Raw genomic sequence first — 26,482 nt, 5'->3', positions numbered from 1 at the left:
CAGTTACCCTAAAAAGAAAATTAAATGTATGTATACTTGCACATGCACATGCAGCGTTTTGTACATAGAAGTATACAACATAATGAACTTTCGAAATGGAAATATTACAAGGACATACATTGTACATGTACAATGTATAAAGGCTATCCTTTATGTATTGTACATGTACATGTAGGATTGAGGTGGCTCAAAAAATTCAAATTTCTGCAAAATTCTTCCCACATTTCCCTCTTCTTTCTTTCATCTTCTTCAATTAGCCAATAAATCTAATGGGTTTCACAAAGTGAGTTTTTTTTAAAGAGGAAGACCAAAAATGAAAGACAGAATTCAGCTGCAGACACCGAAGTGTAATGATATTTCAATTTATGTGCACACGATCAGCATCAATACAGTTAGTCCAACCACTAAAGGATGCTGTACATGTACACATGTACATCTACAATGTATCACAAAATGTACATTTATAAATTTTTTAAAAAGCATAATAAAAGTAAAGACAAAAAGGAAAAGTAGTAGGATTGAATCGGGGAATAACAAAAAACATGAGGGTACTTGCTAACTGGTGTACAATAAAAAATCCTACCCAGAACATAAACTTAATTGGATGAAGCCGACTAAGATGAGAAAAAGCCTGTCTGTATGGGCAGGTCATCTAACAACTATTAATCTTAAATAGCCTAATTTTCAATGAAAGCAGGTGTGGTCACAATGAAATAAAATGGTGGCTATCAGCAAGTCTGTGATGCTCACTTGCAGTAAACGGTCAGCAACATCACACTAAACTACTATATTAAACTACTGTATTATTCTGTCTTTAAAAACTTAATATCGCAAAAAAAATTAGCAAAAATGCATGCTTAAAATAACAATTGAACATCAGACATACATGTAATTCTGACCATTTTGTTTAATTCTCTCATTATATTCTGTGTTGTTCTCCAACTTAGTCTAAACAACATGACTTTTATATTAAGGATACCAATTTTAATTAATAATCATTAAACGCAATTTAACATATAATTCAATTAATCTTGTCAGGCTATTTCATAAATAAAATCTGATCAAATAAACCAATATTCAGAGTAAACACAGTGTCTTAACATTCGAATGTAAGTTCAGGCTTTGTCATTAATTTGATTGGCACTTGAAAGTAAGCTACAGAACATGCAGGTGTACATGTAGTAGCCATAAGATCAACTCGTACATGTACGTATATTACCATATAGGGGTTATATTTCACTGGTAATAAATTTCGTGAATTTCACGTTTTCATTAAATTCGCGAAATTAAATTCCACAAAAGAGGTGTGGCACACAAGTAAAAATGGCTACAGAAGGTAAGATTCGTGAAAATTTATACCAACAAATGGCAAATCTGAACAAATTCGCGAAATTTTATACCAATAAAATAAAACCCCTATACAGTACCAACTTTTAAGATACATAATTACAAGGAAGAACAAAAGGAGACAGAGGCTACTAAAAGCATAACAATTTTGTACACTATGGTGGATGTATTGAGACAAGTCAAGTGGATAGTAAACTGATTTCAGCTGGCAAATGGCTAGCTCATTCTGTTTTAATTAACAGGAAAAGGAAATAAGTTGCTAGGGACTGACCTAAAGAAACAAATTTTATGGTGGCTATTTTAGGCTGTGTTTACACGGCAACACAAGCGTAATTCACTTTATTTCTTACTTTTAAAAATTGAATTTCTTACCTTTTTTACTTAGCTATGTCCCCTAATTATGTTATGACTTATGAGTCCCCTAGTTAGCTATTATTTTAGGGTATATGGATTAGCATTTAGGGTTATAGTTAGTCTTCTAGTCATTCTATATTAGTCTCCTAGTTATGCCAGGTATTCCAAAGGTTGGTTTAGGGTTTGGTTTTTAATTTCAGAGTGTCTTAGGTTTTAAACAGCCACCTAAGGTGGGATTAAGGAGCTGTAAATATAGCCACTGCCAATAAATTAACAAGGTTAGGTACAAATGCAATATTCACTGTGCTTACTGACTTACTTGATTATCAGAAAGAGCTGAATCTAAGTTTTCTAGTATATTGACTACCAATGGCATTAGGTTCCCGATACTATCAGGGCCATGTTCACCTATCAGACTTTCGAGTTCGTCATAAATACTTTTAGCCAAGAACTAATGGCAGATTATTATGAAATATATTTCATTTGATTGGTTCTTACCTGTACGCGTTCAGACACTGGAGGAGCGGGATCGTCCTCTAAAACAACGGCCATTTTTTAAGAGACCAGCCCCACTGTATACTACAGTATACTAGCCTACGTCACTCTACGACTACGTCGATTTGCTTTGGTTTCATCTCCGTAAACTATCCAAAACACGGTACACACGTGTTGTGACTGTTGTCCCCACTCTCCAGACCGAGATCCAGACTGGCCTCGAGACTGGCTGAAGATGTCAGAAGTTGAATCCAAGGTTCAAGCTGATTCTCGAGCTCTGTTACCTGAAGATGTAACAGGATCAGCAGATATGAATCTCAGAAAACAGATATACCGTGTGGTGATGGGATACATTGAATTGCCTTTCAAAGGTTTGTGAGTCTTTTTAATAGTGATTGCATACATATACAATAGTTTTTTTCCAAAGTGAGATTAATCTACCAGTATTATATAGGCTATAGCTATATAGGATTGAAGTTGGTTTTTCAAGATGGCGGCCGTTTTTATGATTTTCGAACACTTATAACTCTTTTATATTACGTTGTACAGCCTTATAAATGACTTAGATGAGCTCTCCTTTACTGAACGTTTCTCCTGGTACCTTTAAAGTGGACTGTAATGTAGCCGGAGCAATTTTGGATATAGGCCTACTGTATATTCAGATTTCTGAAAAATTCTTCAGACTTTTTTCTTCTTTCATCTTATCTAGTCTTTTAAGCCACAGAAGCCCTCAAGTTGGTTTTACATCACTCCACAAGGTTTGGGTCAAAGACCACATGGGTAGTTTAAAACAGAAACAAAGACAGAGAATAAAATGGAAGACAAAATCCAGCTGCAGACACCGCATAGGTTTGTGGTTTGGTGCCATTTTCATTTATGCACACGAATATTTAACCTAGCCAGAGAACCATAGCAGAATGTCATATTAATTTAAGAAAAAATAATGGAACCAAGTAAATGAAACACATTAAAAATAGAAAAGCAGTAGGATTGAATTGAAAAATAAGTAAAGAAACAAGAAAGTACTTTCAAATCGGTGTGGAAAAAATCCTACACCACTGCACATGAAGAATTAATCCAAATAATTGTTGCTCATTTTCCCAGGCCACAGAGAGGGCTACATGATGGCACTTTGAAGGCTTTATCTTCATGCAGTGGTGTAGAATTTTTTGCACATCAATTTGCAAGTACCCTCTTGTTTTTTAACTTTTTTTTCAATTCAATCCTACTGCTTTTCCATTTTTAATGTTTTATTTACTTGTAGAATTAGCTAAATTTGCTTGACTCAACTGGAAAATTAGGATTTGTCATGCCTTTTCGTTATAAATAATCATTCTGAAATTATGGGAATAGATTTAGTACATTAATACTTGTTCTGAACAAACATTAATATTAATTTTTTTCACATTGGTTATATACTTTTACATGTAGATGATTCAGGACATGATGAGGATGGTGTTGTTGTAATTGATTTTATATATAAATGCATTGATCAAAGGCCACAGTCTTTCATTGAAGGAGATCATGATGTTGATTGCGGTAAGCCTTTCTTTTATTTTTATTTGACTCTACTAGGAAAAGTATTAATGTTTCATTTTCCATATCTGTGTATACATGTACATGTACATGTGTGTATGATAATAAAGTTTTCCTTGAGTATGGATGCTTTATTATCCATGCATGCGTAACAAGTTTACTTTGCATAAGGTTTTATTTATGTATAGTTCTGATTTTCAGTTGAGTTTTACATGAACCTTTTATCTTTCACAATAATCATGTGCTGCCCCACCCAAATGCTAGTAAATGACTTAAACTGCTTTTTCTTACTCTAACTCCTTTGTGCTGTAGTTGCTACTACCTCTACATTCATGTACATGTACTTGTAGTGCATAGTATTAGTACTAAATATTACTTGAAAAGTAATCAAGAAATGCAAACTTGCAGCTTAATTTCTGAGTAGTGCAAAGGGAAGACACTTAAGGCCAATTCACACTGCAAAATTAAAGTAAGCGTAGGTACATGTGTAATTAGGCTATAGGTTAAGACAGGAAGTGCTGTATAAACCAATGGCTGCAGTTTACTTATGGTAAAAATAGAGATTGTTTCTATTCTTACCTTATGTAAATGGTTGCCATTGGTTTATACAGCCCTTCCTGTTGTAACATATACGTAGCCTTCACCTTACGTTATTTTTGCAGTGTGAATCAGCTTTTAAAGGCCCCCATATACTAGGCAAAACTTGCAACATTTGTGGTTACTTTGGTCTTGTAAGCAACTTGTTGCCTGGTGTATGTGGGCCTTTAGAGCGTTTGCACAAACTGTGCAATTGGTAAAGTTTTGTGCCTGTTATATGCTTCTGTTTTCACTGAAATGAATGAAAACTGTGATAGATACTTAATAGAACTCTATGGAACAAAAAAGTTTTACCATTGTATCATTTTAAAAACAATGCGTTTTGCATTGCTGTTTAAACCCAACCTAAGAAAACTTTTGACAGTAGAGGACAAAAAAAGTTCACATTCTACAGAAATGAAACGAAACGACTTAAATTACATTACTCTGTGTTGCATTACAGCACCGTTTAAACGATTAAAAGTGGAAGGTTTCCGTTTTATTGCCGTTTATACGGAAATAGAACGATGTACAGTAAATTACACATGGGTGCAGCATGGTTGACTGGTTGAAGAAGAGATTTAGTGGTTCACTGAGGATTCACTCAAGGCATGTTTCTTCTACCTGAGCTACACGAAAGACGAAACCATAGGCAAACGTAAGATAACTTGTATAAACATTAACTGTTTTTTTTCCATAGGTTTAGCAACGAATCTCAACCCTCTGAAGCGGAAAGAAATCAGTGGATAGGAGTACTAAAGAGCATCACAGATTGGCAGAATTAACTGATTTGTAGTCAAAGCAAAACTATTTATTTGTATAAACAACAACAAACACACGCAATAAATTTTCTTCTTTATTTCTGATATGGGTAAAAATTTCAACCTACAGCGAAAATACACAGTGTTATACATGTATATAGCATATTATTCTTACCAGAAGATGACGGGGCTACTACAATACAGCAGCAACTAATAAATGAGCAAACTTGCTGAAATAGACTGAGAACAAAGCAACACAAAGTAAAAATGATTTTTCACAAACCACACCTACTCTTGTGCATAACCACATCCTAAATTTTGATTTAAGTTTTGTAAAAACAGTACAAATGGTTTTGTTGCACCATTGTTCTACAGTGCTAAAGCAAAAACTTTTTTCTTCTACTGTACTTCTTTTCTTTGAGATGCACACAATGAAACATCATGTTGGCTCCCTTTGATGAAACCTCAGAAATAGAACTTTCTGAAATCTGTAGTACCTAAAGATGTCATAGTTTGACCAGAGATATACAAAAACCCTATTTTACTACACTAAAATGATTGTCAGAAAAATTTTAACTGTCATGTTTTATGTGTCAAACTCAACTGAAACAGACTATATCCACATTTTTGTGGATTTAAGTGTACTGTGTATGTCTGTGTGTGTGTGCTCTTCATGAATCTCTTTTTTCTGAATTTTAGATTTTTTGCAGTGGTTACTTTCTTCATGTTGTCTCATTATGTCAAAAAGTTCACAAATGATAAATATCAATTTGATCAACTGTCTCACCAAACTATTTCAGGTAATACAATGTATGCTATCATCTGAACTGTGCAGCTTTTGAAAATTTTATTATATAGCACTATAGCTCCATTAGCTCGTACTTTTGGAGGTAATAAGTTTTGGCACATTTGCCATTTGCCTGATTATAACCTGCCATTTTGTGCCATTTTGCTTATGCGCAATGCCACATTGCCACTACTTACATGTGCATACCATATCACTGGAAGTAAACTTTTGAAATTGCCTTACTGGACTTTTTCATAATTTTTAATTTTGCAATGGATAGCACCCTGCCCTTATTATTAATTCATCCTTACTTATTAATTTGTTCAACCCCCACATGAGCAACATGAGCAACATGAGTGTTATGTCTGCTTCTTTGTGTGCATGTGTGTCACCCTAGGGTGGGGATGATGACGATGATCACTTTGCAACCCTCCATGCCTCTATATTTTAAAAAATTAAACTTTATTATGCATTAAAATTTGTCACCTGCCTAAGGCAGTTCAAACTAAATTACTTGTTTTACGGATTTATTTTCTCTAAAATAGAGCACGTTGGTCGGAATAAATTAAATTATAAACATTAAAATTGATTAACTTTAATAATTGTTAGTTACCCACAACTTTTCAAAACAAACGATCAAAATACTCTAGCAACTTCTGTGGGAGTAGGCTTATTTAAAGTGAAAGCCTGCTCTAACAAGTCCCAAAAAGTAGATGTCACAGAGGTTTGACATACAGTGGAAGGTAAGATAGAGGAGCTTGCTCTTTTAATAGTAACAGATACATTTAGTGCCATTTTAAAACTAGCCACACCCACCACATGGTACTGCGCATGCGCATTAGAAAATTTAAATTTATTTTAATTTTCCAAAAATTAGAGTCGGTCGGATCCGTAAACCAAGTAATTTTATTGCAACTGCCTAAGATTTATACCATGAAAGTCATGGTTCAGCCCACTATATACACTTGTGGTCTAGGTAGAGTAAACTTTTGACCACATTATGTATTAATGACTGCTATAGTAGGTAGCGTTTAGTGATATTTTGCATTTACACCCTAGTGTGTTAAGATACATGCCTTAATAATTACCCGAGCCACTCCATTGGTATGACGCAACGGTAAAACAGTTGTCCTGTCTGTGCAAATTACATTTCACTACTGTGTCTCTTCTGTTCGGGTACTGGAAGGTCTTTATAATTGAGTTTCTACATGGAAAAAGTTATTTATTGTACTCCTAGCACCGTTTCCTCATATTTGAAGCAATTTGAGGATAGAACACATTAAAAAATTGGCCAAAGCTTGCCCTTCAAAATTAACGTAAGAAATCATTGTAGCATATTCTTCCTTTTTGAGATATCATTGCCCAAACCTAGTGAGTTTACACAAGGCACTCTTCTTTATTAGTTGTGGCCTGAGTCATTAAACATCAGGGACTTAATGAAGGATTGTATGTAACAAATAGAACCTAGTAAATGTGTGCTGAACTATGCAGAAGTGGAGAAAAACTCAAGTTTTTCCCACCACTTAGTCTCTGTGCTGCTGTTACTGTGTATGTGGTGGAGCGCTCGGGCATGGCTTGATTGAGCCACACCTTCATTGCAGTGACACCTTTAGCTATACTATGCACATTTTGAATCCTTTACATTTAGGCAGTTTATTAAATTAAAAGTACAATTTGCTCAACCTACATAATAGTTGTGGCGAGAGTCTGCACTAAGGTGCTCTCATTTTAAATTTTCTAATACAAAATTTTATAAAGCACATATGCTGTAAAATACTAAAAATGGCCGAAGCAGTAATGGACCAAATGGAAAGCTGTCATGATCCTTGACTTACAAATCTGAAGTTGACTGTGAAACAGATGGCTCTAGTGTTCTTAGTACTATTTCTAGCCCTTCATTAGCTTTGAGAAACTTGGTTCAGAAGAAGAACACCAAGTCAGATGCGTGGAAGTACATGTACTTTGGATTCGTTCTAGATGAAAACAGTCAGCCAACTGAATTTGACAGTCCTAATTGCAAGATACATGTGTATGTCTACAGACTATTGTTGCCAAGTGGGAAAACAGCAGCAACTTGTTTACTCATTTAAGAACATTTCACCTTAAGGAGTACAGCAGCCTCAGTAAAACTCAATCTACCTGTACTAAATATCCTAGAAACAAGAAGCTACATGTATCTAAAAGCAGTTGCCAGTTAACTATAAAAGAGTCTATACAGCAGATTAAGAAATATAGCCACGTATCGAAAGAGCATAAGATGATAACAGAGTCAATAGCTACCTTTCTGGCTAAGGAGATGTTGCCTATATACTGAGTGGACAAACCTTGTTTTCGATAAATGATGCGTGTAATTAATCCTTGGTACAACTGACTAATGAGGTTTTATAATTTTGTAAATCCTGGGAGAGGGAAGCCATAATTTGAACATGAATGGTTTATATGAATTAAATGTGAATAAATGATGGAAGTGAGAATAAATGATGCAAGTGAGAATAGTTTATCAAGCAATCAGTTATAATTGATATTAAAAACACAATTACTCAAATTGTGCTCACTGCCTATTTTGACTTTCCTCAATTCTTTGTCTTTTTTCATCTGAGACTTTTCCTACTCAGTTGTAGCTGCTTGCTCTGACAATTGTCTCTGTCTGTCTCTTCTGTATTTTATTACTAAGATCTAGTTGTTGGCTGTGACTGAGCTCCTTGTAAGCCCATACACCTCCAGCACTTCTATGGCCTGTAATAGACATAATTTTATCTTCTTCTACTCCTTCATGAAACAATCTCATGACACAGGTTTTCCTTAACAAATGGTTTATATAATGCCCTTCAACTCCTACTTTCTCAGTCAGCTTCTGATCAGTTTTGCTTAGTGCAATGTGTCCGAGAGGCCTAGTTTGATACCAGCATGCAGGAGTTGGTTTCTGCAATGGTTGTAAGCAAAAGACGTCATTTGGTGCTGATGGTGGTCTTAATTCCATATACTTCTTGTAGTTTCACTATGCATCGAGAAGGATTTTCTAAATTTTGAGAAGCCTTTACAGATTTATTTTTCAATTTTCGCTCATTAAGACCTCCAGGATTGTTTTTCGATCCTGGTTCGATATATTGCAAATAGGATGACTCGTCTTCCTTTTCAATAAATTCAATCATATCAGGTCTGAAGCTCCAGTGCTCTTTACCACTACGTAAAGCAAAATTAACTCCAAGCAATAAAACTAGTGTATCCAACAATTTATAAGGATCTGAATTGCCAAGGACTCCATGTGACCAAAGCTCTTCCTCTAGATCAAAAGTAATGACTTCAGCTTGCTTTTTAGCAGCTCCTACTCCCTTTGAGTGCTGATCTCTAAGAACCGAATAATATGTGCTTCGAAACAAAGCGAACTGTTGATCTTTATACATGTCAAGGGTTTCATTGTTTCTTGATAGCAAACGGTTTTTGTGAATATACCGTTGAATGCTGGAACAAATACTATTGAAAGGCCCACTATTGTAACATGACCCATCTTTCTTTCTAACCTTCACTATAAACTTGGAAAGCCAGTGATTGAGCTCATTGTTATTGAAGCGAGCCTGAGCTCGTCCCACTAAGGCGAGAAAATGTCTGTCTGTCTGTCTGTCTGTCTGTACGGGCAGTAGGATCATCTAACTATTATTAAAGTTAAATAGACTAATTTTCATTGAATGCGGGTGTGGTCACAATGAATAAAATGGCCGCTATCAGCAACTCTGAGCTTATTTTCCAACAAACGGTCAGCAAGATAAGACTAAATTGCTGTCTAAAAACTTCTCTAGAAAAAATAAAGGTCGGGAAAGCAGATATACAATCTTTTTCCTTGATATAAAGGACTCTGATAAGTTGAATGCAAGTGAGAAAGCTGCATGTATATACTGTAGCTAGCTGCATGCATGATGAGATTTATTCTAGATGATGTTTTTTCTCTACCACCAAGCCTAGGTTAACAAAGCAGATATACAATCTTCAAATATGATTTGTTCAGTGACTGCTTCTAATTATAAGCAAGATAACTTTAATTTAAGCAAGATTACTGCAACAATATCTACTAAATTTAGACATGTGTATACTATATCCCAGTTGAGTTTGGGACAAGAAAAACTGGAATAACTTTTTATAGGAATGTGCGATAAGGATGAAACTTTCAAAGGTTCTTAGTCGCCAAAGTCCATCAAAATCTGTGAAATCTTGGGTCTCTCAGCTCTTGGGAACCCTGAGAACCGGGTTCTCCCTATAAACCCAATGGCATACCAAAATGACGTTTTATGACAGTTTATCTAAGTCATAGTTTACATAAGCACATGTGGTCGAGCGCCCAAACTGATAATTCTTGTTTTAAAAAGCTAACAGAGCAAGATCTTCTGATAATGATGACCTTTATGAAGACTAGTTGACTCCAGTAGCTGTTGTACTGCTTATCAGCAACAGCAAGACTGTTTTAAGAGTGAAACAACACAGCCGCCAGCAACAGCAAGACTGTTTTAAGAGTGAAACAACACAGCCGCCATTCTTCTATGAATATCATTAAAATACGTCATTTGTGACATACTACATTTTTCAAATTCCACGCAGCTGCTTCCACTTCCGTCCCAAACTGAACTGTAGTGATGTTCGATACCTGAAAAAACGAATTCGGTTCGATTCCGAGTACTTTTTCTCTGAGTATTGATGGTATCGAGTACGATTCCGAGTACCGGATAAAGTCAAAGTCCAGAGGTGCTTCCAGCTGGTTACTGCTACTAGAGTTGACCAGAAACACTAAAAGCAAGCTTCATTGTTCATTTCTTTAATTTTTCACCATCTCAAAGATTCAAGCAACCATCCAGAAAGATCAAGAAAGTCCAGAGAGCAGCCGGAGAAGCATTATTTACTATTCTGGGTGTTCATTTTTTTTAATAAAAAATATTTACATTTTAATTTTAAAATTAACTGGTAGTTTATTAACTATTATTGTAGTTAAGTGGGTGTGGTTGTACTCGGAATCGAATGTTTCGATACTGGAATTGCTTTCGATACCGTTTCGATCCTGGGTAGTATCGAAGTATCAAGTATTTTGGTATCGGTATCGAACATCACTGCTGAACTGGGATATAGTATAATTGCTTTGCTAGCTCAGACATGTAAATCATTCAGCTTGCTTAGGCTCGCCCCTTTAATGTTTTACATTCTTTTAGTTAATTTGCTCTAGGGAAGAAGGTATCTCAGTGGATGTAGCACCTTGACGACTATATTTCTGCTCATTCCAGATCCTTACAGCCCACTGGGTAACTAGCTTTGTTGAATATGGTACTTGACCCTTGACTTTTTCCAAAACTTCTTGATCAGGTACTAGTGCAGCAAAGCGACTCACCACCGATGCCAATTTCACATCTGTGCTGGAATCTATGGTCCGCTTCTTGTCAGCTGATTAGGTCTCTTCATCATAGTCATCTTTCTCTTCTGAACTACAGGTATGACTGCCAGCATCATCATCATTGCCACCAGTACAGCCTGCATCATCATTGCCACCAGTACAGTCTGCAGCATCATCGTCACCGTCATCTCCACGCAATGAGTCGTTTTCATCCTGCATTAAATTATCTAGTAACAAATCATCTTCTGACATGTCACTAAAGAATGTAGCCAAGTCTTGCTCAGTCAGGTCATACCTTATCTCATCTGCTAAACCTCCTTCCGCCGTCTCAAATTATTGATGATCTGGATAACGGGTCCTATAAGCATGTGTTTATAGTACAGGTAGGAAGGCACAATGCAGCTTTGTAACGCCATAGATATTATCTATGGTAATGCAATAGGCTCAGGAGGGGCTCAGCTGGAGGCACCCTCAGATTACACAAATGTATTGTGTACTTGCCGCATGGTACGGGCCAGACCAGATATGGTCACATGGCTTATGATTGCATTCGTTATTTATTTAGGTTTACCACCTCCTCGTCGGTGTTAAACCTACATAACAATTTACAGTTTAGCCCAATTTTATTTAAGAAGACAAGGGCATCAACTTCAAGCTTAATTGCAATTTCAATACTGTAAGCCATGCCTTTGAAAATGTCCGCTCTAAAGATGTTGAAGTTGGTGGAATACTGAGATATTATGTTGCTAATAGGTTCACACGTTGAAAAGTTTAACAGTGATCTTTCCACCACACAAGAGATCATCATCTCTAGCTAGGACAACTATTGTTTAAATTCTGCTTCAGGACTGACAGTGACAAGCTCCTCAGGGCCGAACAAAACTCTCTTCTTGCATTGATTTGAATCTCCACTTCTCATTTAAACTGCTTAATTGCAGCATTATTGTTTTGTAGTGGCTTAATGCTATCTGTTAGACCATATGAAATAGGTGGAATAGCTGAAACAGAAACATTATTCTCACTTCCAAGTAAGTAGTGGCAACTTCCAAGGGACCATGTATATCAACAAGATCTTGAGCTAGGATGCACTGCTCTTGTTTATTTAGACCTTGCTATCTATTGGATCATTTATTAATACTTTCATCCAAAAATGCAGCTGTGATAACCATGGCCACCTAAGCTTTTTTAAGTGCTGTAGGCTATAGTATGTAATAGGAATAGTGCCACCTCATAGAAACTTTTTGAACAACCTTTAGGTGTAGGGTTGATTCATTAGTGTACTTTTTTGCAGAAAACCCTTTGTTGCGGCCATTATTTTAAAAATGGCCCACTAATTTTCGGGAAGCTGTCAGTAAGTTGCCTATAGCTCTCACTTCAAATCCTGCTTTTAAACAAAGTTGAAGGCAGTGAGTTGAACAGTATACCCTCGACTAGCCTTCTTCTTTTTCTAGAATTGAAAGACACAGCTCCATGTTGGCAGCTAAGTTATAAATGACAACTGATACCTTATCTTTAATGTTATATCTGCCTGCTATATCAATGAGCTTTTTAAACCAGTATGGTGTTTAGAAAATGCACACATAGATACAACAAATGAAAATTTCTCCCATTATGATATGAAATGATAAGGTACAGTTGTATATCATTTTGTGGTACTACTTGTCCAAATATTGGTGGTTAGAGCAATCCTTTGTGCTTTACCTAAAAGAGCAGAAGTTTCCCTTTTTCAGCTAATGCTGTCTTCCAATTACTTGAGTGAAGTCTTTATGACTTGTTATTTTGTATCCCAATTCTAGGCACTCAAGTACATGTAAGCCACAGAACCCTATACCTTCAACAGACAACTGTCAAGCATGATCATATCTATTATTCCTTTTGTGATTTCTTTTTTGTACTTAGGACAATTTCTAGGCCTAGAATATGCATCTCTTGTATTCATTCTCCTGATCATGCTTCTAGGAGTTGTAGGACAGTAAGCAACAACATGTTTGGCCAAAAAATGTTCCCTTAGTTGCTCGTTCCTCTGTGATAGGCATGGACATTGGGATGTAGGCTTAGACATTGGAACACTGCTTACATTTCACACTTTTAGTATCTTTCTTCTCCAAATCTGGCCATACATCTGACTTGGAACTGGTAGAGGGTGAGGGAGAAACCATCAGAACAAAAATGGCCAATTTTCAAAAATGACATGTGCTTCAGTAGTTTGAGGGTATGGTCTGTATTAGTACTAGTTATGCAAACCTTTGAATGAAATTTTTCCTGTCGAGTGATATACTCATGCAAGAACTTTTTCCCAGCACTAATATTTTCAAACTACATGTAAGAATATAATTCCATTAAGTGTATGATCACAATCACTTTTAATCGACAAGTTTATCATAAGTGACTATTAGTATTTTATAACAACTTTCATTTAAATCATTATCAATTAATTCCCAACCTAAAAGAGGTGTATGTGGAATTGGACCAGCTACTTTATCTTTTTATTTGTAGGGTTTTATATTTATGTTAGCATTATGCATCCACAATTCTTTATGTATGACTTTTGTACACTCTGCCTCTAAATTTTTAACTCTATAATTTTATAGAAATAAATTTATAGTGCAATATGTGTCTCGATCATGCCACATACCCGATACATGGAAATTTTTGAGAGGGTAAATTTTTGTGAATTTCGCAAAACGGGAGTCATTTGTGAATTAAATTAAAGCATGCAAAAATTAATTTTAGCTCTCCACATTATTATAAAATGGTGACACTTCAAAATAATGCACGAAAATTTGACCTCGCAAAATCCTGCAAATTCATCATTTGCAAAAATTTATCCCCTCAAAAATTTCCACGTATAGAGTACATTTTACTTTTTAATTAGTTTGAAGAATTTTTGAAGGTATGGTGACTTGAAACATGCAAATTAGCCACCACTTCCATTCTGATATGGAAGAATTTTCTGTGTGATCAACTTCTTGTCAGTGCTCCAGGAATAAGCTGAATTAAGACACTCCTGCAAATGTTGAAAATTTGACTACGAAGACACTTTATTTGGGCTCTTAGAGTCATCAGCAAAAAGTAGAACTCACAATAGGCTATATTAAATTAAGGAAGATCATCTACATGTATATAGCTTTAAAAAGGAAAGGGGCCAATGAGACTACTTTGTTGAGCACCACTAAGGACTGGAAGAGATTAAAGTAGATTTATCACAACTCCTTGGTATCTAGTCTATTCCCAAAGAATGTCTTATTAGCTTATCTAATTAGTGCTGAAACAATGTCACAATAATGGATTTTGCATTATAATATACCGTAGGTCGGGATATATTCGCGGCTGCTTATTTTCGCGATTTTTCCCGCACTCAGCAATCACCATGACTACCAAATGCAATTTTAATTGAAAACTCCGCGATATTAATAGCAAAGGACTTTGTTGCAGTGTTCTTGGGTTGTTGCTCTTCTTGCTGTTAATAATCCTTGGTCTCTTTGGAGCTGTTTCAACCAGAGCTACTCTCTTCACTTTGCCTCGCCATATCTTGGCCAATTCTTGGGACTCTCCACCCATTTATTGACTTGGGCGTGGTTAATTATCACCAGCAAGTGGAGCGGCAAGGATTTCCAGCAAAGAGCTCGAAGGTAGTGGTCCATACAAGAAGATAGTGGATGGAGAACTGGATGGCTCCCACTAAAGCTGCTAAAGAATAGATAATTAGCTGCTGAACACTGTAATTGTATAAACACGTGGTCTTATTGTCATAGCAACAATCGATTGGTTTCCATGGTATTTAATTGAACCTTTTTATTAGTTTTTATTATCACGAAAATAAGCAGCCGCCAATATATCCCGACCTACGGTATTGCAGTATTATTGAGTTATTTCTCGACTAACGACGGGAAAATTAATGTTTTAGAATGGTTATGGGAAATGAGAGACAGGTTCGATAAACAAGTACAAAGTATTTTATGTTGGAGTGTTTTACAAAATATTTTCATTTAAAATAACAAAATGTCAACATTTTCTTGTGAATGAGAAGATCTCTTTTCACTGATAAGATTTCCAGCTGCACTGAACAGTCTTTCACTAGGAACACTAGATGCTGTAAATGTAATACAGAATGTTTTTTAACTAGCTGTGAGACTCTCTTGTTTGCCACTACTTAAATGGTTCTTGATCCAAACCTAAAGCTTCCTCTGCATCATACTCCCTGATTTCATCTCTTGCTACATGTGCTGCATATCAGTCGAAGACAGTTGACTTGAGTCATTAGATTTTCCAACTACATCTTCAAAAAATGAAGAGAGCTTAAACTTTTTAATAGGTGGAGATTGAGTAGTTGAGAGTTGTGTAAAGAATCCTCCAGTGCAACTAATGCATTCTGATTTTCTATGAGCTTAGAGAGTTCTGTTGTTATATTCTCCTTCACATGATTGATATTATAATTGTCCAGGGGTTGACTTTAAATCGTCTTTAATGGCTGCCTTAATTTTTTTACAATAGGTTTATCTGTATAATTGTCAGCTAAGGTATTGTAGAGCAGCTTTTGAAGAAATTGCTGGGCTATAAATACTACAGCAAACTTTTCCCCATTTCTGTGGCTTTGTGAAATACTTAAAGTATAGCCACAATTCCTTCAGCAGCAGATAATTCTGAGTCAGATAGCACGAACTATCTGGTATCATGATCTTCTAGGAACAGAGCACATATAGGCTGTTGCTGGCAACTTGCTGCTCAATGAAATGCTGTACCATAGAGTAAGCACTCCATCCTTCTGTGCAGTCATTAATACGCTTGTGCATGGGTGCTCCAAGTTGCTTCTGTTTTCCATAGATTATGCATAACTATCTCAGATCTGTGAAAATGACCAATAATTTTAAGAAATGTGGCAAGCATCTTAGCGATAATTGGTAGATTAAAAGATTTCAGAACAGACAGCTGAAGTCTATGCCCGATGCAGGTACGTTCAGTAAGTTGAGATTACACATGGCTTTAGTAATGTTACATATACTTGTTTTGTCTCTAGTGCTTGGCACAACTTATCTGCAATATTCTACTAATGCATTAGCTCGCTAGTCTCTGGGCCAGCCCCTTCCGTTAGGAAGGGGCTGGCCCCGAGACTGTTAGCTCACTCAAAGTATCACTTATATCATCTCCAGTATGGTCTGTAAAGTGCCACTGTAGCTAAAAGTATACTTCTCAAAGTCTAATTTTTATCAATAAAATAGGAGTACATGTGTCCATGCTCTCATAAATTATAGTTTGTTGTGACTTAAAACCAGTAGCATTGTCTTTACATAGCTTCCTATACTCCTTTATTTGATGGTGTTCAAAATGAGAATATCGATTTGTGGTGTTATTCTTGTACAGCATCTATTTAAAGCAAAGAGAACAAATCACACAATTCTTGGAATAAATAGTGTTCTTTGTAGACCCGGGAAATCCAAGATGCTGCCAAACCTCACTTTTATTAGACAGATTAGGTACAATGATTGTTGTAGCTGAGGTTGTAACAGCAACACCACATTTTATTATTGACCACATGGTAGACTATATATGATTTTGTGCATGTGCAATATTTAATATCGATATATCAATATTAAAAAATAATAGTATTGCAAAATATTGTCAAAAATAGTGTTGCAATAATTGAAATAATTAAAAATTTATTGTTGCAGCACTATATCTAATACTTTAACAGCTGATGGACACCCCTCTTGCAAGGTGTTCTGTCAATCAGAGCTTCACCACCAATTTTTCTGTCAAATAATGGTATAGTCAATTGAATATTCTTATCAATTAATTAGTCAATCATACATTGTTGTTTTTATTGATCAACCCACCTTTAAATGTGTTTATTACTCTGCCTGTGACAATGCGGCAATGTCCTCAATAGTACTTCTTTTTAAAATCTTTCTGAAATGAATATTTGGTATGGCTGTACGTACATGTGCCATAGTCCATATTCCTTCTAGTGTAGCTGACTATCTCGAATTGCAGATAGCTTTGGGTTTTCTAGTTGCTGTTATACCGTATAGCAGGAAATTTCGGAGTTAATTGAATTTGGTGTTTCAATAGCCATTCGCCAAAATAAAATCAGCCATTTTGAGCCACCATACGTGTCCTCAAAGGCACGTGGCGACAAATTTGCCAATCACCAAAATTTTGCATTTTGCCAAATTTTAATCTCTCCAAAATATCCCTGTATATAGTAAGTTGATAATTTGTTGTCTCTTATTTGCTAAGAGGTGTAATTTGAGTTAACTTAGGTCAGGACTAACAAGTGCCACATAAAGCTAGAGGCTGGCTCACTAATACTATGCCTTATAATTATGACTATCACAATATCATTATTTTATTAAATTGTAACTGAATTGTTAATTTCTGTGGAATATTCTGTTCACTATCATCAGGATTTATCATCATAACTACCGTTCCTAATAAGCAGTAGAGAGAGGAAACCCCTTCCCCTCCCCTAGGTACACCTAGAAGTGAAAACACTATAAATGAGACCCACCCCAGTTAATCATGGGTGAACAATGATGGGTGGTTGGACCACCCAAGGGACTCGCCCATAACCCAGAAGTGGGACATACTTCACATTGGATCAACAATCGTTAAACACAAAACAACTAAAGTAAGTCCCAGTTCACCCACTGATTCTCACACCCCAATTTAGCCAACACTCAACTAAGTCCACTCTGGCCCAAGATACCAGAAATGTGTCTTGCTGAGACAGTGGCCAGCTCTGACCTTGGGGTTCTGAGATAGACCTGGAAAGCATTGCTCGACCATTGACCCATTGATTTGATGGTGGAGTCTTCCACACCAGCTACAGCAGCCATGTTGGCCACCCTAATTTGAAAACTATGCCCGGAGTAGGAAGACGGGTCTAGCCCGCAAGTGAGCAGGAGCTCCCAAAGGGTAGCAACAAGCACAGACTTTGTGAATAGGAAACCATCAGCAGCCAGGAAAGAAGGTCCCTCCTGGGATCCCTGCAGGGCCATATAGGACAGCACAGCTGCCACAGGGGAGTTGACTCTGCCCAGGAAAACATTAACCCCCGCCACTCTGGTCGCATTTAAATACTCTCAGTCTGACACGCAGCAGGGAAGGAGCTGATATATTATCGACACAAACATCTGCCCATGATAGATGGCTGGCCGAGACATATCCTCTAACAGAAGGGGCCAAAAGTTTCCCCAGCCGAAAAAACCCAAAGAAAGCCATGCTGCAGACTGGCCACAACAGGGTCCGCTCAAATAAGTGAAGGTGTTGGAGAGCAAGGAGAATAGGCGAGCCAATACGTCCCCAGTAATAGGCAGCTTCGGTTTGGAGGTAGGGCGTTGGTCCAAGACCTGGCTCCTGCCCACACCGTTCAGGACGAGTCTCAGGCGAGGCAGAGATAAAGTCTCTCGAAGTTCGGGAAAACCCCTTAGCACCTGAGCATGGCGGAGTGCTGCCAGATAGGACCGAATCGAGGAGGGGGCCAGGCCCTCAAAAGCGAGAAATGAAACAAAGTAGCAGAGGGGATGCTCCGATAGCGAAAAGGGACTGCTATCTCATACCTGGTGCAGAAGGTGTTGAAACGATGGACAGCTGATTTATACGTTTTATGAGTTGAAGAGGCAATTCCTAGGGAACAATAATGTTGTACAGCTCCATCAAGCTCCCGGAAGCCCAGTCCAATTGGGATTGAACAGGAGGTCCTGAGCCATAAGGGGGAGTCGTGATGGGTGTGGCATCATCTTGGGTGCCTGTGTAAAGAAAGAGGAGAGTTTGTTATGGGACAGGTCATCAGCAAGTACATTATCCCTCCCCACAATATAAGTGGCCGAGATCTGCAGCTGCAGACGGGCCTCGAACAGAAATAGACAACACAGCAGGTGTGGATGACGTATATCCCTTGAGTTGACAACAGCCACCACTGCCTGGTTGTCACAGTAACAGAGAAAATGTCCCTCCCTAAAGAAAGGGCCCAGATTACAATAGCCAGGATGATCGGAATCAGTTCCTTCACTGCAACATCTGCCTGATACATTGAGGCAGGCCAAAGGAGCTGAAACCACCAGGGACTAGTGTGTGCCCCACAGCCCCTGGAGCCAGAGGCATCTGATGACTGTCTCCCAAAGGGGTTGGAGAAATACAACCCCGTTCCAATTGTGCATCAAAAACTGCCACCACTGCAAGTCTGCCTTAAAGCCCCGGTTCAACCTGATGTGATGCCATGGGCAGCGGCCACACTTAAGGTAGCCTGAGAGTCGGCGTAGAAAGGCCCTGCCTGGTGGAATGACTTTTGTCGCACTCTGAAGAGTGCCAACCAGGGACTCCAACTCCCGCCGCCAGCACCACTATCTGCCAGCCCACTCTACCAGGTTATCATGGATCCTCTCCACCTTCTCCTGCCAAATGCAGAGCTCCCCTTTCACAGAGTCCACTTCAAAGCTAAGAAAAACAAGACAGGTGGAGGGACTGGCACATTTTTCCTCGGCCAAGGGGACACCAAGCCGGGCTGCGACTCTTCTTATTATTGCCAGATTGGTAGCACACTGGTCAGATCCAGTGGGGCCAACTGTAATGTAATCATCCAAGTAATGGTCAATAAAGGAGACACCCTCATGCCGGCAGCACCAATCAATCGCATCAGCGACTGCATTAAAGATCTTTGGCACTGAGCAGAGCCCAAAGGGGCTTCGGCACTGAGCAGAGCCCAAAGGGGCTTCGGCACTGAGCAGAGCCCAAAGGAGAGGGCACAGTCTACCAGGAGGGACCCCTGCCATCAGCAGCCCAACAGGTGTCTATCCTGTGGATGGATAGCCAGCAGCCGATAAGCTGACTTTATGTCAATCTTAGCCATCAAGGCTCCCTGCCCAAAGGCACCTCTATGAGACAGTCAACAGAAGTATAGCACATGGAACATAAATCAGAATTGATCCCATCATTCACAGATGCCCCTCCAGGAAGGAGAGGTCAGTGATCAAGAGCCATCTTCCCGCTGTGTTGTCCTTGGGACCACACCAATACGGCTAACCTGGACCCTAGTCCCACCCAAGAGCACTGGTGCAGCCAGCTGGACTAGTTGACCGTCCTGTAGCTCCTTGTCTGGGTACTCCGACACCACCTCCAGGTGCTCATAGGCAAGGGAGAGATTCCTGGTCACTGGCTCAAGGGTACATGCTCGGTTAAACCCAATTCTAAAGTCCTCATTAATCCCGTGGAGCACATACCTTGCCGGCCACTTGTCAGGCATCACCTGCAAGTACTGACGCCAAGCTGGGAGGAAGGGTTTAAGAGCTTAGTAACTGGGACCAGATAACTCCACTGGTACTCCTTGACTCCCTTCTCAGTAACTGTCAATTCCCAGGAGATCCTCCATGACACTGTGCGAGCCTAGGAGACATGGACACTGTGATCACAGGCACATCGCACATGCAATCAACCATACACTCTCTTCAATTAAATTTATTAACTTAAATAATGAGCAAAAGCAAAGAATCAATGATAATGGATGCAAAAAACATGCTACATGAACAATAATACAATGGGGCCAGCAGTTAATGAGTAGCCGGCAAGTAACAATTAGTGTGGCCGGCCAAGAGCTTGCAGCTTTTGGAGACTGTGGAGCTCCCTGCCTACGTCGCTGATGGCAGGCTGAAGCTGGGTGACCACCTTTACGGCAAAGGGAGCATATGTGGGCAAACTGGCAATCCTGGAACCTGCAGGAGTTCCCATTCAGACTGTTGAGCAGGCCGCACAATGGGACTCCTGAGGCAGGCGGTGCATCTCGGCGAGGAGGGTGGGACCATTTTTACGTTGGAAGCAATGGGCATAACTTTGTTGGGTGAGAGTCCTTTAGGCAGTGGGCACAGCAGGCCTTAATGCAGGCCCTCCCGGTAAAGGCTTCATTTGGCTCGATTACCCCCCCCCCCAATCGAAGGAGCAACGAGTTTGCTGCTAGTCGGTGAAAAGCAGGATCACAGGATACCCAGGAGTTCCCCTCAAACTTCTTGCTCACTCTGACCATCGTCCTAAGATACTAGAACAACTGGATGGCCTTCTCAGGATAGCGGGAGCAGATTACACCTGCCATGAGTGTAAAATACTCCACCCAGATGGTGATGTCAGTGATGGGAGGGTGCCAAGGGGGGAGCGTATATTAGAGCCTGGAAGCTGTGACTCCTCCCACCTCCAATAATTGGGAAGGAGTTCTGCCATGTCAACGAACTGGCCCTTTAAGACCACCTTCTGTGGAACCACAAGGCGTGGAATAGCCGGGGATATCTGGACCGACACCGGGAGGGGGTTGTAAAGTAAGCCCTGCAAACGATGCCCCCACAGCTGGGGGTTGACCTTAAAAGGTGTGTGCATGGGTAAGAGAGATTGGGTGTGGCATTGTCCCCAAAGCACATAAGGTAATCGGGTAAATGCTGAATAAATAAATTAACAAAATAATATCAAATAAAGTTGGAAATTGCATAGAGCCAGCCAGCAGTAATGGGGTCACTGCTGAATGAATAAATCAACATAAAACAAAATAAAATTGGAAATTGTGTAGAGCCAGCCAGTGGTAATCAAGTAACTGCTGAATAAATAAATAAACATAAAATAAAATAATTGCATAGAGCCTGCCAGTGGTAATTAGGTGATTGCTGATGTGTGCATTAGGCCAGCGAGCAAACAATGCACCCCATCCTCTCACAAATGTGCCAGCCATAAAAGGTGGGGGGAGGGCCAGCAAAGCCAGACTACATTTGTAACTAAGCAAGCTAACAACACGGGAGACACCAGAGGGGAAAGCCTCAGGCTGGCGGGCCCACCCGCGCCACACCTTCAGCTTTTTCACATGCTAGCTTACAGTCAACATGAACTATAATTTCTGTACTAACTCACCCTCAGGACGGGTTGCCTCTCGGCGTCAGCGCCCAGCACCTTGGAAGACACTCCTAGTCCTGTGGGCTCTCAGTAACCTCGACCTACCTCTCGGTTCGCATCCCACCAAGTAAGTCAAGTAGCGCAACTGTTCTTCAGAGAACGGCGGCAGATTCTTACTTGTCGTCATCGCAGCAGCTTCAGAAACGACCACCGAGACAAGAACACTGCTTCCACTTCAGGTAAAGAATAAATTGGATATGACAGAAGACAAGATGATCCTAGCAACCCTCCAGCCTGATACAGCAATACTATGCATGCGCAGCCCAAGCCCATCCTTCCCCGTTAGCCTTATTTAAACAGGGTTTAAATTACCATAAAATAAATGCACTATAAAGTAGCATGTGTGTATAACCATGTGAGAGCAAGTTCAGGATGTGCCTGTGATGTAGTCATGTGTACGTAAGCATTCCAAAATTATTATTGCATTTTGTGTTTTAGTTTTAAAGCATATGCATTGATTGCACACAAGTACTAAAGATTTTGCATGACATTACACATGACACTTGCATCAATATTATATGTATTTCCTTGTACTGTAGTTATTGTTCCTAAAAGATCGAAAACTCTTCTCTTATCTTACTGCAGGACTTCTCCGAGTGATTAAAGGTGTGTGTATTTATACTTTTTTCATCTATGATTGCATGGACAAATAATTTGTTCTCTAGATATTGTAGTATTGTCATTTTCTGAACATGGTAATGTACAGTTTCCTCCTGTTAGTCTTTTCACATTTCATCAGGTTTGAAGTTCCTTTGCATTAATGTGTTTTAGTTCATTTTTCAGAAAAATTTCTCTTCAGACCTTCAAGCTGGCATATTGCAGTTAAAATCAAACGTAGAAATTAATGTTATCTTGTTATCACTTCTGTATGTTGGTAACTCTGCATGTATTTTGCACTTGTACTTACATACAAACTCTAACATAATGTGTTTATCTAACTGGCCCTTTTTATATAAGCAAGGTCTTGCTTGTATTAATTATTATTGCGCAGTTCAAACTAATATGACATTGTTAGCGCATCATATAAGTTTTCATAGAATTACTATTATATGTCTTAGTCAAAATTTTGATTTCATTGTAGCAGCAATTTTTTAAATCCCCTTATTATCAAGTTGTACCACCAAATATTACATTGTTTTACAGTGTACTTCATGGGTATATCAAAGGCAATGCCTCTTTAATTTTTCCACATATTACAACAGTTAATTAGCACCAGAAGTAAGTGTAAGTTGTTTGTTTTGCAATGGCTGGCAGAAATGCGTGACCAGGGAAGAAGAGAAACTGCTCTGCATGTTACAGAACAGGCTGGCAATACTCCTTTACCACCATTATTGCCTTTTTGCTGTCTTTTTGTAGCCCAATTAATTAAGGCATTCTTGTATTGGCCATCAAGAAACCAAGTCATGTTGCATTTCAAAGAAAATTGTCTGCCATAGCATAGACACAGTGGAATTTTAAATGTCTATTAGTCTTGTCTAAACCTTAATAGGGCATCAAAGACTGCAGAAAAATTTTCTATGATTGTATTTTGTGAATGCATTTGATGTGCCTACTTACCGTATATCCTTAATATAAAAGCTGGATGCCAATAAACACCGGGGTAGCAATACAATTGGATTATAAATACATAAATGTAGCCCTCATGTAATTCCAATGCCTTGTGGATGCTTCCTTACGCTCCTGCATGAGGTCACTGGTGTGAAACCAGCTCATGGGCCCTAGTTTTTTTACTTTTTCGGGGTCCATGCAATACCATTCTAGATAATAGGCGCCCTGCTTTTATTTATTAAATTACAGTAGATACCATACATTCGACACAGTACTTAGTTAGAACTTTACACCTTGTGCTGTATTGTTATCTCAACTCCACCCCTTGTGTCTTTAGTTGCCATACAGCACTCTTTACTGGGATATACATGTATTGTAACTAATACTTATCATGTGCTCTTTATAATATTTACCATAAGTTCTGTAATTCTTTTATTTATATGTGTAGTAACCTGCTTCATAATCTTCTCGAAAACATTGGTCCATTTCCAATGGAACTTGATTGGAATCATCTTATTTTATTATCTAAGAACCACAATCATCAAATCAGGAATGTTAGTCACTTCATTTGTTTCACAGAACTCACTTAGATTTCATTCTCCCTTTTTTATATTCAAGCAATTGCATGTATATGACAATTTTTACTTTATAGGTTTCTTTAAAGTTTATAGCAACATCATTATCCAATGGTGTTACAATGCCACCGCAGATATTAGACTCACTGTGCTGGCTATTGCTTGACTTACTTAGTCATGGTCCTCGGTAAGTTTTGCTTTCAAGTAAGGCTTGAGCAAATGTTGGAACATTGGAATGTTCCTTCTTTAATAGGCCATTTGAATGCTTCAGCAGGCATTTAAATGAAATTTGTACATTTGTAAATGTGTCTCTGATGCACCTACTGATATAACTTTAAGTTCATATATCACTAACATGTATGATTTTACATTTTTGTATGCATTGTGTATCACTTTGGTAGAACCATGCACCAGCAATCTCTTAATAAATTCCAGTTGTAGTAATGTTTGTACAACTTTGTATACAAATTTTAAGCAACGTTTTCCTCTTTTTAATTTATAGTACTGACTACCTTCAGTCTTTGGTTTCTTGTTGTGATCTTGTTTTTGGTACTAGTGACCGAGAAATCTTGGCTCCATTGAGATTTTTTGACCAATTAGCTGTTGCTTTACTTCAACTTACTTATACTGGTATATACAAATCAAGTACCATAATTTTTCAGGTATGTTTTATCAGTTCTTGTGTTTTTGCACTTTTTTGTAATATTAATTTTTTTAGCCAGACTTATTAACTGAACAGTACACTTTAATTTTTAAATTTCATAGTACTTACATTTAGATTCAGCAGCTGACTTACTTTGTATTTACTGTTTTTATCTCATTTGCACATGCCATAGACCTTCACAAGCTGCTAGTGTCATGAATTTGTCAAAAAGCTATTTTTTAAATTCTTTTCACAAAAATTATGCTGTCTACCATAATATTATTGTATTGTAACACTTTTTTTATAAATTAAATGACAGATTTTGTATTTTATTATGTGTTACATTTATGTTAAATTGCAGAATATTAGTCAAATTTTATTGTATTTCTTTTCTAGCTGCTTTTGTTCAGAACTAATTTTTAAGCTTTAGCCTATTTGATTTTATAATCTTAAGTGATAGTATGTATATGCCTAGCAAAATTTGGCTTCTGCACAATCATCATGTTTGAAAGAGCATTTTTTTGCCTGACTACTTTAGGATTGTGTTGGTCACCTTTTGTATAACTGCTGGCTGGTTGGAGTGCTGTCATTATCAAAAATAAGATACTTGCTTCATTATATTACAGATACTAATTCTAATCTGAAGGTATAAGTAATTGAAATTAATTGTATCATAAAGAAATCATTGTCATCAATCATAAAGTGAATCATTATTTTTCTCATATTTGACTAGCCTTTTATTTTGCTATTGGAAAAAGCTTTGTTTAATGAATTAGCCGTAATAGTAAGTTGTTACCAATTGTGCTACATGTTTTAAAGTTTATTTCTAGTCTAAATGCAATGAATCATTGAAATTTCACAAGTAAATGCATTTCCATTGCTATATTTTCCTTTTCCTTTAAATCATTGTATTGTTTTGACTTTCATGTATTCATGTTTGGCAAAAAGCTAATTAGTACTATAAATTTTATATTATGATCCAGAATTTTTAGCTTGAGCCTACTATCATTATGTCAGTGTAGCTCTTGGTACTGGGTTTTAGTATTGTAGTACAATATACATGTACATGTATAGTATACTACCTAGTGCTTTGCTTTTGCATAATAGCTTTTGTAAGTTTGCCATGTTAGTATCATGTGCAATAAATGTTTCCTGACTTTAGAGTTATATTTTTGTACTTGCATGTTAATTTATTAGTTTCATTCCTATTAAGTTAATTGTAGTCTTTTGTGTTTATGAAACAATATTTCTTGTTAGCATTGAGCACCCACATCCTGCTTTTAAGAAGAAACTGAAAGGTTCAGCTCCTCAGTATGGACAAAAAAGGCAAAATGAGAGGTACAATTGTAACATTGTTGTTTTTTATAGTACCAGAAAAATATACCATTTTAAGTACTGGAAAAAGGGGTGATCATTTTCTGCTCACAAAAATAATTTTTTGCAAATTTCACTATTCTACCATTTTGTACTGTGTTAAATTATTCCAACAAATTCAATTTTTTAAATCTTAAAAATTTCACAAAATTTTCGAAATTAAAAATAAATGGATGAAGTATGCACTGTCTA

General features: G+C 37.8%; 2 protein-coding genes and 1 long non-coding RNA gene across 5 annotated transcripts in view; 2 read left to right on the top strand and 1 right to left on the bottom strand.

Moving 5' to 3' along the window:
• Positions 1–2,298, bottom strand: part of LOC105312206 (C-Jun-amino-terminal kinase-interacting protein 3-like) — a 28,679-nt gene extending 26,381 nt beyond the window's left edge. For all 3 annotated transcript variants that reach the window (XM_019994761.1, XM_019994763.1, XM_019994762.1), the window contains exons 1-2: positions 2,200–2,298; positions 2,021–2,152 (exon numbers count right to left, since the gene is read on the bottom strand). In XM_019994761.1, coding sequence (XP_019850320.1) covers positions 2,021–2,152; positions 2,200–2,253 — 186 coding nt within the window. In that variant the 5' untranslated portion in view covers positions 2,254–2,298. The remainder of the gene's footprint in view (positions 1–2,020; positions 2,153–2,199) is intronic.
• A 59-nt stretch (positions 2,299–2,357) lies between these two features.
• LOC100639225 (serine/threonine-protein kinase ATR-like) overlaps positions 2,358–26,482 on the top strand; it is a 55,088-nt gene continuing 30,963 nt past the window's right edge. The window contains exons 1-13 of the mRNA XM_019994755.1: positions 2,358–2,567; positions 3,628–3,735; positions 5,769–5,869; positions 22,690–22,756; positions 22,816–22,889; positions 22,934–23,016; positions 24,147–24,252; positions 24,351–24,460; positions 24,776–24,935; positions 25,455–25,562; positions 25,650–25,700; positions 25,747–25,778; positions 26,174–26,254. Coding sequence (XP_019850314.1) covers positions 2,432–2,567; positions 3,628–3,735; positions 5,769–5,869; positions 22,690–22,756; positions 22,816–22,889; positions 22,934–23,016; positions 24,147–24,252; positions 24,351–24,460; positions 24,776–24,935; positions 25,455–25,562; positions 25,650–25,700; positions 25,747–25,778; positions 26,174–26,254 — 1,217 coding nt within the window. The 5' untranslated portion in view covers positions 2,358–2,431. The remainder of the gene's footprint in view (positions 2,568–3,627; positions 3,736–5,768; positions 5,870–22,689; positions 22,757–22,815; positions 22,890–22,933; positions 23,017–24,146; positions 24,253–24,350; positions 24,461–24,775; positions 24,936–25,454; positions 25,563–25,649; positions 25,701–25,746; positions 25,779–26,173; positions 26,255–26,482) is intronic.
• On the top strand, positions 3,820–5,205 carry LOC109581032 (uncharacterized). The gene is made up of 2 exons (XR_002184470.1): positions 3,820–4,966; positions 5,009–5,205. It is a non-coding gene; the product is annotated as an uncharacterized LOC109581032 (long non-coding RNA).

Source organism: Amphimedon queenslandica, unplaced genomic scaffold, assembly GCF_000090795.2.
Source record: "Amphimedon queenslandica unplaced genomic scaffold, v1.1 AMPQUscaffold_13466, whole genome shotgun sequence".
In the NCBI taxonomy this organism is placed as follows: Eukaryota; Metazoa; Porifera; class Demospongiae; order Haplosclerida; family Niphatidae; genus Amphimedon; species Amphimedon queenslandica.
Note: the sequence above shows the minus strand (reverse complement) of the source record. Positions and strands in the feature narration are given on the sequence as shown.